Source organism: Oenanthe melanoleuca, chromosome 2 (genome assembly GCF_029582105.1).
Source record: "Oenanthe melanoleuca isolate GR-GAL-2019-014 chromosome 2, OMel1.0, whole genome shotgun sequence".
NCBI lineage: Eukaryota > Metazoa > Chordata > Aves > Passeriformes > Muscicapidae > Oenanthe > Oenanthe melanoleuca.
In genome coordinates this window covers 36,479,984-36,499,015 of record NC_079335.1, presented here as the reverse complement: position 1 = coordinate 36,499,015, position 19,032 = coordinate 36,479,984, and the positions used below count along the sequence as shown (strand labels likewise).

Sequence of the window (19,032 nt, the reverse complement as noted above, 5' to 3'; positions counted from 1 at the left end):
CTGTTCAGTTTTTGGTTGTTGTGTTGCCCACAAAATAATAAATACTTACTTTTAAATGTATCTTTGTAATGTTGTTTGGGAGTAAGAGTTTTTCTATTTGGATTGTGTAAGAAATATTGGGGGATTTTCTAGGTCTGTCTGCACCAGTGCCCAGAGGGAGGAAAGGGAAGAAAGTAAAAGCCCAGAGTTCACAGCCAATGCTGCAAGATGCTGATTGGCTCACAACCTGTAATCCAGATGTATTATTTCAAGAAGACAGCTATAGGAAACATCTCAAACATCACTGTAATAAGTAAGTACTAATAAATGTTTCATTTAGAGGTTTGGGATTTTTTTTTAACTACAAAAGTCCACAACTTCATTTGGATCTATTTAATAGAACACAGGGCCATTTAAGAGGATGTAAAGGCCATTATTACTTTTTAATTTGGGGGTAATCATCTTAACAGATATCTGGATACTTCTGTAAGCTCTTTATGACAGATCAGCACAATTCTGAAGAAAAGTATTCTCTACTAATTAAATAAGAACGGAATCAGATAAAGTTATTTTTTACCATAGAAAGTAAATACTGTATTCCTATACTATGTCTATTTCACTTGACAATTGGCTATATTTAAACAAAAGCTGTTTGTTTCTTACCTTCCTGGGGACTCCCTCAGGCTGGTATTTAAAGTTCTGTTCCATAGATGTTAAACTCATATATCCAGTTTTAAGTTTCGGGAGTTTCATGTAGTAGTTCACCTATATGTGGGCGTATCTTTTCTCTTCATTCTTTCTCTCCCTTCCTCTCTTGCTCTCTTCAGAGAATATTTATATATATATAATATATATAAATTATAAATATAAATAGGTAATAATTGAATATATTATAAGCATACAGAATATTTATTCATTCTCCTTTGAGATTAAATTTCTTACCTAAGTCTTTTACCTGAATTTATTTGTCCTGATTTGATTTTTGAAATTCTAAGCATTTTACTAAACCAAATGCCTCTGGGGATAAAGGTCATTATATATAATGTTTTATTGTTTCATTAATGTCTCATAAGAGCCTTTCTTACATATTTTCTGGCTTTTGTTTTGTAATATCCTATTTTTGGGTCAGCTTTCTTTGATGCCATCTCAGTTTTGCTTACTATATTCTCCATATAGACACTGAACATTGTCCTAAAAATACCTTGGTTTAGAGCTGGGGATGTGGTTGATTGCTTTTGGGATGTTTGGTTTTATTTTTAAATTTCTGCTCTTCACTGTATATATGTCATACAGTTGTACTGTAGTGTTACTGAAAGGTCATCATTACTTTTGTGGTTTGAATATGTATTGTGTCTCATTAATACTGTTTAGTGCAAAGATATTATTGATTTGAAAAGTACCTGTGGGCTGTCAATAGGGGGTGTGATGTGAAGGAGGAAAGGCATTTAAGGAGTTTATTAGTTCATTTCCAGATGCTAACCAAGCTTAATTCTTAGCTGATAACAACAAATACTCACAGAATTATGTTAGTGAGTAAACTTCCAAATAAACTGCTTTCTGATTTTTCTGAACTGTTACTCAGGTCTGTTATTAAATTTCACTTTCTCTTCAAGTAATGAAATTAGTTACTGTAACATTATTTTAATCTCTTAAGTAACATGTCTTCATTACTTGCTAATCAGTTTGCAGATCTGACTTAATTTTTTAAATACTGCTTCTTTAATACAATAGAACAAAATTACAAGGTCTGGGAAGACTGGTAAATATGCAAGAATGTTTTCAGTTGCTATCTTTTTCCTTCACTTCCCAGATTCACCAGGACTAAATGAATTGTAGAAGCCACATGTTTTTAGCACAGGTAAAATCAAACAGAGGTGGAGCCAGTTAATAATCTGAGTCATTTCCTTCAAAAGGTACCAGTTGCAGTTGGCTTTTTAAGAATTTGTGTCCTGTCCTTAAGTACCATGTATGCTGGTTTAATACATAGGACTCCTGAAAGGTGCAAAGAGCCTCTGGTTTTTGGTTTATCTTGGGTTTTATTTCGTGCTTCTCCTCTTTGGCTTGATGTAACAGCTGTTATTGCTTAATACTAAGATGACAGAGACCCTCAACAGCTTATTTACATAGCCACACAGGGAGCAGGGACACCTTACTGGTCCCAGTCGCTGTGCATACAGAAAGAAGCATGTCTGACATGTTTTGAATTGCAGACATGACCTTCATTCAAATCCCTGTTCTTCCGAGGTTTGATTGAATAACACGTGTGAAACTGGGTATTGCTCCAGTTGCATCTGATCTCTAACAAGGAGCTCTCAAAACTGGTGGTGGTCTAAATTTTTCATGCAAGTGGGTGATCAGATTACTGCTTCCCTGGTCACCCTTGCTGTTCCAGGAGCAGCAGCAGTTCAACAGTTGCTGTGATGGATTTGGGTACAGTGAGAGGGCAGGCTGAGTAATCTCCATTTTAGCTGGTACTGGTTTTACTTCATGAACCAGGCAGCAGGGGGTGCCCTGAATTGGGTAAACATAGGAGAGCAGGATTATTTTCAGGTAGATACTTTTTCTACAGAAATCACCTCTTTTCTATTCTCCTTGAAAAGCCAGTCTGCCATTCTCTCTCCTGCCAGCTTCAAGAATGACCACAACACCTGACAGTGCTTCCAAAAACGACTGCAGTATTGCAGAAATGGGGAAAAATAAACTTGGCAATGAAGATTTTTCACTTCCTTGTAACAGTTAGGTTGTGCGTTGGTAAAATTTAATAGCAGTTTAGACTATAAAGAGTAAAAATAGTTAATATCTCTCAAGGGAAATGGGGGATTATTTTTCCCCCCCATTCACAGAAGCAAAAAGTTGTATAATCTGAAAAACCTGACATTCCATATTGAGGGTTTATTGTAAGGTAGTAAAACCAGATTTTATATCTCGTTTATTCCTACAACTTCTGATGTGCTTCCAAAAATGGTATTAAGGCAGCAGCTGAGGAAATTTTATGAGATAATGAAGCAGAACAGTTACTGAAAGCCATCTGCTCAGTTGTTTACAAACTTGCTTCAATACTTCAGAGGCAGTGGTAGAGTACGTGTCTAAACTTCACAAGCTGCACTAGGTAGAACTAAATGAAATGCGCCGGGGCCGGGCTGAGCTGGGTCCCTCTCTGTGCAGTGTAAGCAGTTGCCAGGCAGGCCTGTTGGAAGCCAGCAGAAAGCACCACACAGAGGTGATTATGTGCCACCATCTGTCACGCTTCAAGCCTACCATACAGCATGGCTAATCAGCCTTGGCAGGATGATGGATGAACAGCAGCAGCTGCCAAAAGCCACTGTTGGCAAACAGTCCTGAAGTTAAGAACTTTTTCCCCCCTCTGCCTTCCTCTCCAGGGTCCTGCTGCGTGTCCGCATGCTCTACTATCTACGACAAGAAGTTATAGGGGACCAAGCAGACAAGATCTTAGAGGGTGCTGACTCAAGGTTAGTGCAAGTGCAGGTTTATTTTTTGCTTTATGACTCTGGCTTTTGTAAAGCACACGTACTATAATAATGCAGCCTTTAAAGGTGGTCACACTTTATCTCTCATGTGTCTGTTCTCAAGCAGCCTTATTATTTTATCAAGCACAGCGGGTAATTTTCTGGGGGGGGGGACGATGATGTGGGAAATTACAGAAGTGGATTTGCAGTCCTGCTAATATTGAGGGATTATTCTATCTCAATTTAAAAAATTAAAAAAATACTAAGACCTTAAATGAATCATATTTAGATAACCATCTGACTCCCAAAATAGCCTAATGTTGAGGGCGGGGGAGTTGTTTGCTGTGGGTTTTTGATTGATTAATTATTTTTTGTTGTTTGTTTGTTTAACCATCCTAATTATTTTTTTAGGGTATTTCAAATTCTGTATTAGGTTTTGGGGTGGTTTTCCAGCTCAAAATTTATATTTACAGAACAGCATAAGCCACTTGGGCTTTTTTAGGATTTTTCTTTGTTTTGTTTGGTTTTGGTTTTTTTTTTTTTTTTTGTTGTTGTTGTTGTTGTTTTGTTTTTGTTTTTAATCTTTGTCCAGTAATACCTTTGAGAATATATATAATGCTGTCTTCACAGTGAAGTAGATATATGGATACCTGAGCCATTCCATGCTGAAGTTCCTGCAGACTGGTGGGATAAGGAGGCAGATAAATCCCTTTTAATTGGAGTATTTAAACACGGTAAGTGATGTCTCACTCTCAACAAAACTCAGTTGTAAAGCTTTCAGTGTGTAGGACTGTTCAGTCATAATATTAACAAGTATTGTTCCAAAGAACTGTTGGCTTGTATCTCCCTTTTTTCTTGCCTGCATTAAAAACCTAATATGAGCTGTAAATATCAGATGCTGTTTTTAAATGTTTGCAGAACATTTGAGAAGAAAACATTACTTTCTTGGCTGTAAATAAAACAAAGCCATATTTGTTTAAATAATAGCCAAATAGTAAGATAGATCTCCATAAACTTTGCTTCCAGCACTGCTTCACTTGCTAACTCTGCCAACCAGTGTCAAAGTGGACGGTGGGCTTAACCTCTGCTATTAATCTGTACAAGTGCCTCCTGGGCTTTGTTCCAAGCAATATTTCACAAATGTCAGTGTTGAGAACTCCCGGCTCCCTTGAGTGGGATGCAGCCTTGTTAACTTTGAAAGGCTGGGGATGCAGAGCTGGCATGATATATACAGTGAGCGATTCCTGATTATAATCCCAATTCTCTGGAGGTCGCAGAGGTATTCTCAGCAGCCCAGCCTGACTAAAGGGGAGAATGATGGCTTATAAAACCTTTCATGATTACAGTTTGGCTTGAGGCTCTACAGCAGTTAGGAGCAGTGTGTTGTAGTACAAATCCTAATTGAATTGTGCTGTTCTGCCTATGTACAGCAGCTCTGTGTTGTGGGCTCAGCTGAGGCAAGTCTAGTCTAAAAATCATTTTCCTGCAGTGCACTGTTGGGATCTGCCATTTTCCATCTAGTCAACTTGGGCAGTAAAAAAGCAAACAGCAGTTTGAAAACCGTAGAGGGAACAGTGTCATCTTACTGACATGCATCATCCTAAACCTAATAAGACAGGTTCGTTGGCCTTACGTATAACCCATGTATACAGCATTTTTGCAGCCTATATTGAGGGTTCCAGCAGGACTGGAGCTATTGAAAATATATGTGTGTGTGTGTGTCTGTGTCTGTGCACTTTCATTTGTGTCTGCATGTTTCCACTGGTGAATATTGAATGTCAGCAACCACTGTGAAAGTCATATAGGAAACTTAAAGAAGTCTTTCACTTGTGAAAGATTTTTACATTTTACCAACATGAAATTTGATGCTTTCTTCACTATCTGTGTGTTAATATTATTGGTGGGAAAGTGTTTCTGCGCTGTTGGAATTTACCAACATGAACAATTTTTTTACATGAATTAAATGTTTCCAGCATAGTGACATCTCCTTTGTTTCATTTTAAAATAAATTATTGAATCCAGAAAATTGTACTTCGACTGCCTCAACCTGTTCTATTCACAGCTGGTCATAGCTTTTAAAAAAGCATTTGTCTCCCACTCTGCACACAGGTTATGAGAAGTACAATTCTATGAGAGCTGATTCCACACTGTGCTTTCTAGAACGGGTTGGCATGCCTGATGCAAAGGCCATAGCTGCTGAACAGAGAGGGACAGACATGTTAGCAGATGGCGGTGATGGGTAAGGAGGACATGAAAAAATTAATAAACTTTATCAGCATTGTATATGTTGGCATGGGTTCATATGTCATGTTATACTTACATGTTGCCTGAGGATATGAAGTGATCATATGATGTACAAAGTACATAGATTTGTTTACACAGTTGAGCATGAAATACAAATGTGTAACTTGGTACACCATACTGATGCCTTTTGTAGCTTTTTTGCTTTGGTCCTGAAAATCTGCCCCCTCTCAAAACCAGTATTTTTTCTTGAAAATATTTTAAAAATATTTTGTAGGGGTGAATTTGACAGAGAGGATGAAGATCCAGAATATAAGCCAACCAGAACTCCTTTCAAGGATGAAATTGATGTAAGAGCTCGCAATTTTCTGTAATTACAAATATGTACAATTATAGTTGATTCTCCATATTTATTTTAATGTGTGTTTTTTAAGTTTGAGAGCTACCAGATAAACACACCTTACAAAGATTGTTTGCTGCTGTGTTTGAGAGATGACATATTTTTCTTCTCAGATTATGACATATGGTCAAAACTGAAAACTAAAATAACTTCTGTCTTCTCCCCAAGGAATTTGCAAACTCACCTCCAGAAGACAAAGAAGAGTCCATAGAATTACACACAAGTAAGACTATAGCAAAAAAAATTTAAAAGGCAAAGAGGGATCATTTAGTGAAAGGTGGACTGTTTATATTACCACATGAGGGGATAGGAGATGTTTTGGGACAATACCACAGAAAGCTTTTTGCTGCCAAATCTCTTCATGCTTCACATTTTTCAAAACAATTGCATACTGTCTTTGAATAATCCACATTTATGGTCCTCTGGATTTCTAATTACACAGTAGAAACCATGATGATAAAGACCGGATGTTTCATAATGCAGCCGTTGATGGTTTTGCCGAGATAATCTTGGAAGTTACAAATACGTTGTTTCCTCAGTATGAAGGAAAATTGCCAAGTTTAAGTGAGAATAATAAAGTGGGAAATGATAAGCATAGGTGTTTCCTCAGAGGCAGAATGATCTTCTCAGTAATGTATTTAAAGATGCATTGCATTAATTTAAATACTTGGTGTTCATAACATGTTTGCATTCATAACATCGAGTCATAGCAGTTGATGGTTATCTCTAAATGCTTCACAAGCATTTCTGAGTTCTTAGAGTTGGATGGTTTGATTCTATTTTTTGCCTCTTACCAATAGTTATCCTGTTTCTAATTCATTATGCACCAGTATTAGTGCACATGTTCTTAACTGATAAAACAGGAATGCAGTTATAGCCATAGAAACTTTGAAATGTTTAGTGTTGGTTTTGCAGTGCAAATACTCGTTTTTTCTAGACAAGCACAGTGAAAGCAACGCTGAGTTAGGGCAACTCTACTGGCCCAACACTTCAACCCTGACTACCCGCCTGCGTCGCCTCATTACTGCCTATCAGCGCAGCTATAAAAGGCAACAAATGAGGCAAGAGGCACTAATGAAGACTGACCGCAGGAGACGTCGGCCTCGAGAAGAAGTGAGGGCACTGGAGGCAGAAAGGGAAGCTATAATAACTGAGAAACGACAAAAGTGAGTTTCCTGGTGATAACTTTCTTTAAACCTTATTTGAGCTTGTGTGTCATCCATACCTCTCTTTTGTTTTGAAAGAATAAACTTTTTTTGGGTTTTGGGGCTTCTAAATGTGTTTGGACTCTTATCTATCCAGTGACCTCACTTCTTTTGCTTCTTCCTTGACTAGATGGACAAGAAGAGAAGAAGCTGATTTTTATCGTGTGGTGTCTACTTTTGGAGTTATTTTTGATCCTGTAAAACATCAGTTTGAATGGAATCAATTCAGAGCATTTGCCAGGCTTGACAAAAAGTCCGATGAAAGCTTGGAAAAGTATTTTAACGGCTTTGTGAATATGTGTAGACGAGTGTGCCGAATGCCAGTCAAACCAGATGATGGTAAGTTTTAACTGACTCTGGAAATCAGCATGAATATTGGGAGACTGTGGGACTGTTGAAACTTCATGCCCAGGTGTAATGACTTTGAAATGGGTGTGAATTCAATCCACGTTAAACAGTACAACTTGGTGTTGTTGCAGAACCTCCGGATCTCTCCACGCTGATTGAGCCCATCACAGAGGAGCGCGCTTCTAGAACGTTATATCGCATCGAGCTGCTGCGCAAGATCCGGGAACAGGTTCTCCATCACCCGCAGCTGGGGGAGAGGCTAAAGCTTTGCCAGCCAAGTCTGGACCTGCCAGAGTGGTGGGAGTGTGGTAAACATGATAAAGACTTACTGATTGGTGCTGCTAAACATGGAGTCAGTAGGACAGATTATCACATTCTGAATGATCCTGAACTCTCTTTTCTTGAGGCTCACAAAAACTTTGCTCAAAACAGAGGGACAGGTAATGTAAATACTGTCTCTTCTGTAAACCCTCTGGGTGCTGGCTGCAGTCAAACACCCCCAATTGTCCCTTCCACACCAGTACAAGAAGAAAAGACTACAGAACAAACAGAGTCTAAAGTTGAAGGGTCTGAAAATCCAGCAGCCAAAGAAAAGTCTGAAATCAAAGAAGAGACAGATACTACAGATAAGGACACTAAACCAGACTGTGATGCTGAGGCTGAGCCTGGCTCTGTTAAATGTGAATTGAAAGACATAGAAATGAGTACAGATGTAGATCCAAAATCTATTTCTGAGAAAGGTTCAGAAGAAGATGAAGAGGAGAAACTGGAAGATGATGATAAATCAGAAGAATCCTCCCAACCTGAAGGTAATACATTGGTCAGATCGGTTCTGTGTGCTTAGCACAAGCCCCACAGCTGTTACAGCTCGTGCCAGCTGGTAAGTGGGATGCAGGGTGCCATTATGGAGTATGGGATGGGCTACATGTACCAGTTCCTCTGCCCTTCCATATATCAGGTGGCTAAATAAGCTTTCATAAGAATCATCCAGCATCAGCAGGGTATTCCCCCACAAGGGATGATGTCCAGGATAGCTCACTGAGCCAATAAGCATGGTCTCTGTGCCAAATGTGGAAGGCTGGGGATCTGCTGTAGTAATTACTGAACAAAAGCCCGAGTTAGAAATGTTGTGTCAAGCCTGATGGCCTTAGCCTATCTAGCTGGGTAGACTCTGGATGTTAATGCCTGGCCATGATTGTTATTCAGCAGGAGCAGTTTCTCAGGGTAAGAATTTTGATGAAGAAAGCAATGCCTCTATGAGTACCGCAAGGGATGAAACACGCGATGGATTCTACATGGAAGATGGGGATCCCTCTGTGGTTCAGCTGCTTCATGAGAGAACATTTGCCTTCTCATTCTGGCCTAAGGTTTGTTGGGGTAGAAAGACATGTGTCTCTTTTAAGTAAAATATGGGAAATGTGCTTGCAAAGTAACAGTAAGCTTTGTGTGATACTGCACTTCTGGCATGCAAGAGACCTTTTTCTGTGAATGATTTGTGGAATGGCACTTTTTTCTTCAAGCTCATACAAACTAGCAGTGGAAATGAAAGAAATTGCTCTTTTTGGTAAAATAGTATCATTTAGTAAAACAATGGACTGCTGGCAGACGTGAATTCTTCATAGGGTCCATAACTTTTTGTCAGCAGTCCCACCTCTTGCAGCACTGTACAGTTTTGAACTAGGCATTTTTCCTGCAGAGCAATCTGCAGAATTGAGGGCAGAGACTTTAAAAGATCACCTTTTTATTTTGGGGTGAGGAGATTGTAGGGAAGAGTTTTTGTGACCTACATGATCTAAGCCATTATGTAATGTTGACAGATGTAATTGTATTAAGGTATCCTGCAAACATAAGCAGCAGTTTTAGAGAGAATAAAGCTCTATCTTATTTTGGTAACAATGCAGAAAATTAACTAATATAAAATATTTTTTAAAATACAAAGCTGTAACCTTGTAATAAATCCATACTTAATTTAGTACTCTTCTTTGCAGTGAGGGGAGAGAGAAAAATAAAGTAGTAATAGTCTTAAGCTTACTAATCACCATAACAGAGCCATCTGGTTGGGGCAGGGAGGGGGAAGGGGGTAGCAGGGCAAGAGGACCTTGCTCTTAATAGGCTTATTTCTGGGGAAAGCAAGCAGTCTGTTGCAGCTGCTGAGATTTGCTAGTGGCTTTTGCACTGTTTTGCTGTTCAGCAAGCTAACTGATGCTCATATTCCCCAACCAGCAGTATTTCTTAGAGTTCCAAAGTTTCTACTACTTTAGGCAGGCTAGTGTAGAATGTGCTTGAATAATGAAATGGAAAAAAAAAAATCAAGTAATGTTCATCTTCTCTGCTTTCAGCAAGTATTTTGGAAACATGGGGTAAAATCTTATTCCAGTCGTAGTGTGAAAGTAGAACAGAAAATCCTTGATCTGTATAGGTTCAGCATAAGTAGACTAATAAACATAATTAGAGATTTTTAGTGTACATGCTTCAGTGAAATTTGAAGTGATAATGGGCGTGGAATGAAAATTGACATTCATTAGATGTCCCTAGGTTGGTGCCCGTTTCATAATGTTGAACTTTATTAATAGTGACGCTAATGAGGATCCACTTCCTAGGACAGAATTGCAGATCCAGCCTCTTGGATCTTGAGAACTGCAGCATTAAGATACTGATTGCAGATGTGTTTCTTTTCCCTTCCTAACTGTTGATGTTGCTAACTACTGAAGTTTTTTAAAACAACAGTGAGTTTCTATTAAATTTTTCAATTAGTGCTTTGTCATACAGAAAACTTGGTCTGTCTTTTCTCCTTCCCCTCACAATATACATGCAGCTTTTAAATCCTATTAAAGTTTTATTCTACAAAATTGTGTTGGCTTCTTGCAAGGTGGATCAGTTTATTCCTAACATGCAAAAATAGTTGTTTCTGAGTGTCTTCCTTATGGTCTGGAAACTGGACTGTGTTATAAGACTCATTGGAGTTTAAAAGGTGATGTTTACACTGAAGGTTCATTACATACTTTTCCTTTATGCAGGACCGAGTAATGATCAACCGATTAGACAACATCTGTGAAGCAGTGCTGAAAGGGAAGTGGCCAGTAAATAGGCGCCAGATGTTTGATTTCCAGGGGCTCATACCTGGGTACACTCCAACAGCTGTGGACAGCCCTCTACAGAAAAGGAGCTTTGCAGAGCTCTCCATGGTTGGTCAAGCCAGCGTCAGTGGCAGTGAAGATCTCACTGCTTCTCCTCAGTTATCAAAGGCAAGGCTGCAGCATTCTCTTTTTTACATAAAATGTTTTATCTTGCACGCGCTTCTCTTGCAGAATAGAAAATAGACCAGCATGAATAAAATAGGAAAAACATAAAAGTGTTTCTTTAAATAAAATGAAGGCTTTGTTTTCAGAGTTATATGTTTGCAGTTTTATTTTGAACTCAGCATAACAAACAGAGCCTTACTAATGTTTGGAAATGCTCATTTTTTTATTAGGAAGATGCACTCAATTTATCAGTTCCACGTCAGAGGAGGAGGAGACGAAGAAAGATTGAAATTGAGGCTGAGAGAGCTGCCAAGAGGAGAAATCTTATGGAAATGGTTGCCCAGTTACGTGAGTCTCAGGTGGTCTCAGAAAATGGACAAGAAAAGGTTGTAGATTTATCAAAGGCCTCACGAGAGGCAACAAGTTCTACCTCAAATTTTTCATCTGTTACTTCAAAGTTTATCTTGCCTAATGTCTCCACACCCGTGTCTGATGCCTTTAAAACTCAAATGGAGCTGCTGCAAGCAGGTCTTTCACGCACACCCACAAGGCATCTACTAAATGGCTCTTTAATAGATGGAGAACCACCCATGAAGAGGAGGAGAGGAAGAAGGAAAAATGTAGAAGGGCTTGATCTGTTATTTATGAGCAACAAACGGACATCGTTGACTGTAGTAAGAGCACAACCCTTTTCCTTTTGTCTCATTTTTGTACTTTTCTCTGTGGTACTTCCTGAATGTGTTTTAGGTCTTACTATACTCTGCCTAACAGAGACATACAGTTTTTGCCAACAGCTCTTTGTTTAGAGCTGTTAATTCTTTTTGAACCAAACAAAATGAGCACATCAAGATTTAACTCCAGCAAATTGTAGCTGTTTTAGGTAGCTTATACTTTCAAAATTACTTACTTTTTTTTTTTTTTTACGAAATATATTTCTAATTATATATGTTTTGAGGCTTAAGTATGTCTTTCTTGATGTGCTGAAAAGGGAGGGTCTTGGAGGACATTTACTGGAAATACAAAAAAACTGCTTTGCCTTTAGCACTATGTTCTTTATTGTTCAAAGATGTAAAAGTTTCAAAATTTCTTGATGCATTGCTACTACTTTATGCAGTATGAGTAATTAAACCCTATTAACTCTTGTGTATGCAAAATCTTGAACATTTTACCTCAGTTCCTGAGATTATTTCTCCAGCTGTTCCTGTGAAGGGAAGATTAATACAGATGTGATTGTTTTCAGGAGGATGCTGAAGTGACCAAAGCTTTTGAAGAAGATATGGAAGCCCTACCAGCAAGGAACATTCCATCTCCTGGTCAATTAGACCCAGACACTCGCATCCCTGTAATCAATCTAGAGGATGGGACCAGGCTGGTGGGAGAGGATGCCCCGAAAAACAAGGATCTAGTTGAATGGCTTAAGTTGCATCCTACTTACACTGTAGATATGCCAAGTTATGTACCAGTAAGTATGTGATTCTAAAAGTATTGTTCTATTGTATTAATACAAAAGTTAATTTTATGGATGTCAGGCTGAATTTCCTCACATTGGGCATAGTCATTTGATTTTGTAACTTTTCAACAGATGTTTTCTCTTTATCTACTATTCCTATTTTATCCACACCCAAGTGACATTGGGGTGTTTGATTTGCTTTTCCTTTCTTAATATTTATACATAATAGCATGTTAGAACCATGTTTGTCAAGTTCTGCAGAATTTCTTCTTGTGTAATCAGAGTAAGTAATGGGTCCCTCCTAAAAATCTTTGTGAGGAGGAGGGGTACCGTGATAGGTGATTTTTGTCAAGAAATGAAAAGCTAAAAAGCAATATATTTCTCTTCTTTTCAGAAGAGTGCAGATGTGCTGTTCTCCCCATTTCAGAAGCCGAAACAAAAACGACACAGATGTCGAAACCCTAATAAACTGGATATAAACACCTTGACAGGAGAAGAAAGGGTACCTGTTGTAAATAAACGAAATGGAAAGAAGGTAAAAATTAAGTTACTTCAGCTGAGGTCTTTAATAATGCCTTTGCATGTGGAAAGCAGTTTTTCTACTCCAAGCTTTCTCTTTAAAAGTTTAATAATTTGGCACCAGCAGTTTTTCTTACTGGACTGTGCCACCTGGTTCCTTTAATACCTTCTTTGCTCTTCTGATACAGTCATATTAATCACCTGAGTGAATAACTCTCATTTTTTGAACCTATATAGCACATTTTGTGCTTGGATACAAAATTTATTACCAGACCTGCCTAAGCTGCAGCACTTTACTGTTTTTATTTAAAACATGATTTTGTCAATTGAGATATCACTAGCTGGTTTCCCTGTAGTTTTCCACAGTAAACTGGAAGTCTTTGCTGCTGTCCTTCAGAGATAAAAGAGTGCAGATAGAAGGTGCCCATATAAATAGTTGTTAGGTTTTGTTGTTGGGTTCTTGTTAAACTCATAACCTTGTCTTTTGTATTAGATGGGTGGAGCTATGGCTCCTCCAATGAAGGACTTGCCAAGATGGCTGGAAGAAAATCCTGAGTTTGCTGTTGCTCCAGATTGGACTGACATTGTTAAACAGTCTGTAAGTGAAACTCTTTCCATGCGTCACTGCAGGTTATAGCACAGAAAAGTTGAAGACTGTGTAAATTGATTATTAAGTCTTTATCTCATAGCTGGTTTTGAGAAAATTGTGGTGTCTGTGTAGGAGTTATCCAGCTCAGTGGGGAGGGGTGATAGAAAGCTGCTGCAGAATGGGATTGAAATACATTTGGAAAATCAGCTTTAGTTAAGGCAGCCTTCAAAATTTGTTTTGAATTTTCTTTTTTTATAAGTCACAGTCCTTAAACAGCACAGGTATTTGTACATTAGGAGCTACGAAGAAACTATTTGTCATATTCATAACAGAAATAGACTTACTTGTCTCAGTAATAGGCAGCATCAAAGGAATAGGTTTGATGCCTTCTATTTACAACACGTGTTTGAAAATAAAGGGTAAAATTCTGCAAGTACTCAATTTAATAGAATATTCCTATTCTAAAATTCAGTACAAATTATGAAGATACAAACTTGTAACTGCAGCATATCAGGGTGGGATTTTTAAATTAAGTTACAGAGTTTTCAGCATATGTATTATTTTACTGTTGTGTTTAAATGTAAAATAATCTGTGATCTCATTTCCTTGAGCTTTCTTTACTTGTTCTACTGCCATTCACTATAGTACTAAGCTGGTCACCATTTGCCAGGGTAAAAAGACTAACCACTTTTGGAGTATGCTGAAATCCCTTCTGTTTCTTCTATCATCATCAGTTAACTGCTGAAAGTTAAGAAAGCCAATCGAGGATCAAGCTTGTTTTTTCACCTTCCCATTTTAGGGTTTCGTACCAGAGTCCATGTTTGACCGTCTTCTCACTGGACCTGTTGTGAGGGAGGAAGGAGCAAGCAGAAGAGGAAGAAGGCCAAAAAGTGAAATTGCCAAAGCAGCTGCAGCAGCTGCTGCTGTAGCATCAACTTCGGGAATCAACCCACTACTAATGAACAGTCTGTTTGCTGGAATGGACCTCACAAGCCTCCAGAACCTACAGAACCTGCAGTCTCTCCAGCTCGCAGGCCTCATGGGCTTTCCACCAGGGCTAGCAACAGCTGCTGCTGCTGGGGGGGACGCTAAAAATCCGGCTGCCATGTTGCCTCTGATGTTGCCAGGGATGGCAGGACTGCCCAATATGTTTGGACTAAGCGGATTGTTGAATAACCCGATAACGGCTACTACTGGAAATGCCACTACTGCTTCCGGTCAGGGAGAGACTGAGGATGGCGCTTCAAAAGCTGAAGAGAAGAAAAATGAGAATGAAGAGGAGAACAAAGACTCTGAGAAAAGCACAGACACTGTTTCTGCTACTGACTCTGCGAATGGATCTGTCAGTGCTGCTACTGCGGCGACTACCGCCACTGCCACCACTACCACCACCACCAACACTGGATTGCCCACAAACCCTCTGGCCTTCAATCCTTTCCTGCTGTCTACCATGGCTCCTGGCCTCTTCTATCCATCTATGTTTCTACCTCCAGGACTGGGAGGATTGACTCTGCCCGGTTTCCCAGCACTAGCAGGACTTCAGAATGCAGTGGGCTCCAATGAAGAGAAGGCTACTGACAAAACTGAAGGAGCTGCCTTTAAAGATGAAGAAAATCTCGAAGGCAGCGATGCAGAGGAGAGCCTTGATAAAACTGCAGATTCCTCCGTTTTAGAAGATGAAATAGCACAGGGTGAAGAATTAGACTCACTTGATGGGGGGGAAGAAATAGAAAACAATGAAAATGATGAATAACCAGTACCAGTTACAGTTAAAGTGTTTTAAACTTTTGACAAGTGGTAGTCCTACTGTTTACACTCACAGTTAATGTCCATACTTAGTTTTTATAAGCTGTTCTGTAACATAGTGTAGCAAAAAAAAAAGTTCAAGTCATGTTATACAGATGTGTCAAAAGGTATCTTGGTCATTAAGTATTGTGCAGTGCATTATTTATTATCCCTAGGAGAGATGAAATTTGAGAGGTGATCATGTCTTTTTAAGGAAATTGACATAATGCTCTGCTTTTTTTTCTTTTGGTACCATTGGTATTATGAATTAAGCAGCAATTTGTAATCAAGTGGCACTAATAGAAGGAAGTGCTGCTTAAAGGAAGGATGAAGTTATATATTTAATTTTTGTTTCTTTTTGTTTCTTTTTTTTTTTTTTTTTTGTTTTTGCTGTGAAGGTCAAGATGAAATTTACCATACATATCGTACTCGCGCTTCATTTTGACTGTATGGGAGTTCACCCGCTCACATGCGCGCACACACCCACACACACACTCTCTCTCTGACAATCTTCATGATAGTGTGAATGTCTCTGTCTTGAGACACAGCAATAATAAGGCAGCTGTTGAATGTGAAGAGTACCTTTTGGAAATTAACCCACGGAGAAGGTTCTTACAGGATAAAGCTACAGTTTAATCGTCTCGTGATCTTGTAATGCACTGGTATAAACAAAAAGAAAAAAATCAGGTACCTTTTTTAAATTAAAGGACTTTGTTACTTTAGCCACAAAGCTAAACAGCATTACCTCAACTCTAAACTAGCCTTGAAGTTTACAGACATGACTTTGTAAATGTATTGTTTTTCTTTGTTGTGATGTCTTTTTATTTTTTTTTCTTTGGAAACTGCTATCATGTAAGATAAGATGTAAATTGCTGCCAACTGTAGTAATGATGCTTTTAATAAAAGTGACCCATGATATGCAGAGATGTAATTATAGAATGTAGTGTTTAGGGACATCAAAACTGGTGTTCACTTTCTGTATTTGTATTTGTGGCTTTTTTATAGCATTTTCCTGCTATATTCTTTATAGATTAGTGGCTGTAAATGCTGAACTGATCGTCTTCAGGGGACTAGGCAGGAAGAGAAACCTTGAATTGCCTTCATATTTTCCACTCTAAGTAACTCTACAGAAATGCACGCTAAAATCCCTACTTTACTCCTTCAAAGGGGCATGAGAGACTGAGAATACTTTAAATGTGTTCAGCATGTGATAATGTGGTACACTAAAGAACAAAAGGGCAAAAGAAAAATGAGGCTTTAATAGGCACAATATCTAGGTCATTTATCCTTGGTTAATGGGTAGAAAAACACAATGCTGTAGTGACAGCAAGGGATACAAAGGCTCTGTGGTATCCTGTAGACCAGAGCTTGTGATGCCAGAAACCACTGTGTCAAACAACCTACATGAAACTAAAACTGACCCACTTTTTATAAAAACCAGTGTCTCTTCTGGAGAGCTACCGATTTGTACCCCTTTTGTGACCTTTTGATATTCGAGATAATGTACCATTTGAGAACTTCTGTTTTCACGGTGTTGTCACCTTGACACACGCATACACAACGAGCTCCAGAGTGAGGATGAAAGGTTAGGTTTTCAGTGGAGTACATGAAAAATTAGCTATTTCAGTTGCCAGCTGCGGGTGGACCCCTGTCTTTAGGACTAATATTGTCTGTGCTTTTGGAATGCTGGAGAGCTGCAAACCTCACTCTCATGTACACTGTGAATTTGCACAAGAGCTCAAACGGGCAAGTATTGCAAGGCCAAAATTTGGTCCCGAGGGGGATATATGAAAAGGGGTGAACTTGGCTTGAAAAGAATTTTTCATGGACTCTGAAAGTAGATGAGAAATGAAGGCTTAGGAAGTGATTTTTGTGTGAATGAATCACAGGCACAAACTGTTGAAATGAATAGATGTCAGGATGTCTTGTACTGCCACTTAAATAGATCATAGGGAGTTAATGAAGGTCAGGGAGGATTCCCCCTGCATGGACATCACTGAATGGTTGATGAGGTGTGTTTTTCCTGCCTCTTTCTAAAACATCACAAGTAGACCATGGTAAAAAGTGAGAGGCTGGAAGCAAAGGCATATTTACTTGGGCAGGTATGTTACATACTCTGTTCAATTCATTTGAGCTTTTTTTTAAGTTGTTACTAAATGCCTTGTCTTATTTTTTTTTTCTACCTATAAGTTTCCCACTGTAAGTGTTTGTAGGTGTTTCCCATTGTGTGTATTCCCCCAAATAGCAGGGTTTTTTTCAGTTCGATTTTATAATTTCTGGAAAAGATTTACACAGACTAATGATATCCCTTGGGAGAACCCTTTTTAATTGGCAAGACTAGAAATTATATTGTTAAATGCCATACTTAGTCTCTTTCTCCTCTGTCAAAATGGGGAAGTTCTGTTAACTTCTATTTTGGCCTATAGGTTTTTGACATAGAAACATCCAGCTCATGATGTAGGGTGTCCAAATGACAAATAATTGAATATTACCCCTAGTACAAGCATATTCCATGATGGCATTACTCATCTGCCTTTCCTCTTAAAAAAAAAAAAAAAAAAAAGAAAGAAAGAAAAAAGCAAAACTGGAGAATTGTTGCAACAGAACAAATGCCATGGGAATGGGAGAGTCTTCATGCTCTATTCTTTCCAAACAGCCTTGCTTCCTAGAAGCCAAACAGACCCCTCGCCTGTTGGAATGGAGGTGACATTTGATTTTTGGAAGGGATATGGGCCCCTGGTATGAAAAATGAAGTGGGGGGATTGCCATCTAATGTCCGAGAAATGTATTACATGAAAATATGAAGGTTTTTCTTTGATTTGACAGAGTTTTTACATGTTAATTATTGCAAAGATTCTTACGGAGTTTTAAAAGTGTGTCTAAATGAATAAAAGCTTACGTGAGTAAGATGCATAGATCAGAAACTATTCTGCACTTGATTCACATTTGGAGAACCCTTTCTGTCTCTCGTGATGAGGAGCCTTCCCTTTGCCACCAACCATTTTTTGCTGGACCTCCTAATGGCCATGGAAATGTTAATGGGGTTATCAAGGAATATAAATTACTTTGTGTTGCTTTCAAAAAGAAAGTACCTGTGTCAAAGTACAGCAGTGGTGTGCATGCTAACACAGCCTGTTCTGTGTGCATGGTGTTCAATCCTGCCAGAGGAAAGAACTGAACAACAAATCTGCTCTGGCTACTGCAGATGCAATTTTTAATAAGGGGACTATAAAGGAGAACAAACCAGTTCAAGTGCGAGTCTTGAAAACTTGTTGATGAAATAGTGGACAAATTCCTAATCTAGACCCAGTTGGTTTTTTTTTTCAGTCAGCTTCAGTCTCTTGTTTTGTATTTATGTGAAATATCAACTTGTATTGCTTATTGGAATTGCACACTTCTATTGAGAACCTTTGCCATGAGCACTTCCTCATTTTAGGAGGGCTTAAGATTGAGGGGAGGGAGGGGCATTCAACTGTATTTTTAGTATTAAGCTTCCCATTGGCTTTTGTGAACAAAACCGCTTGGGACATTTAAGATTTCTTCTGCTTCTGCACCACGTGTTTCAGCTACCTCTGAATCCTTAACATCAGGGCTGGGGTCAGGAAGTGTCAGGATATGTGAGGGCTCTGAGACCACTGCATCCACACTGTTTTCTGGGCACCTGAAAGGTGCCAACCCATGAACGTGTCTGACTCCTCAGAGGGAAAGAGTGGTGGCTACACCTTTTGCTTCCGTCCTGTGCAAATAACCTGTTGTATCACTTTGGCTTCAAGTGATGCCTTGGAGAGACCTGGAGACTGCTTTTCA

General features: G+C 38.8%; 1 protein-coding gene across 4 annotated transcripts in view; it reads left to right on the top strand.

Moving 5' to 3' along the window:
* CHD7 (chromodomain helicase DNA binding protein 7) overlaps positions 1 to 16,151 on the top strand; it is a 35,741-nt gene extending 19,590 nt beyond the window's left edge. The window contains exons 15-30 of one of the 4 annotated variants that reach the window (XM_056484374.1): positions 133 to 292; positions 3,360 to 3,449; positions 4,077 to 4,180; positions 5,556 to 5,685; positions 5,965 to 6,037; positions 6,256 to 6,310; positions 7,025 to 7,253; positions 7,423 to 7,631; positions 7,772 to 8,449; positions 8,850 to 9,007; positions 10,658 to 10,885; positions 11,113 to 11,556; positions 12,123 to 12,344; positions 12,727 to 12,867; positions 13,345 to 13,449; positions 14,240 to 16,151. In XM_056484374.1, the coding sequence (XP_056340349.1) occupies positions 133 to 292; positions 3,360 to 3,449; positions 4,077 to 4,180; positions 5,556 to 5,685; positions 5,965 to 6,037; positions 6,256 to 6,310; positions 7,025 to 7,253; positions 7,423 to 7,631; positions 7,772 to 8,449; positions 8,850 to 9,007; positions 10,658 to 10,885; positions 11,113 to 11,556; positions 12,123 to 12,344; positions 12,727 to 12,867; positions 13,345 to 13,449; positions 14,240 to 15,193 (3,980 nt within the window). In that variant the 3' untranslated portion in view covers positions 15,194 to 16,151. Of the gene's footprint in view, positions 1 to 132; positions 293 to 3,359; positions 3,450 to 4,076; positions 4,181 to 5,555; positions 5,686 to 5,964; positions 6,038 to 6,255; positions 6,311 to 7,024; positions 7,254 to 7,422; positions 7,632 to 7,771; positions 8,450 to 8,846; positions 9,008 to 10,657; positions 10,886 to 11,112; positions 11,557 to 12,122; positions 12,345 to 12,726; positions 12,868 to 13,344; positions 13,450 to 14,239 lie in introns of all 4 variants that reach the window. The other 3 variants (XM_056484376.1, XM_056484375.1, XM_056484373.1) reach the window with 3 other exon arrangements.
* The last annotated feature ends 2,881 nt before the right edge of the window (positions 16,152 to 19,032 follow it).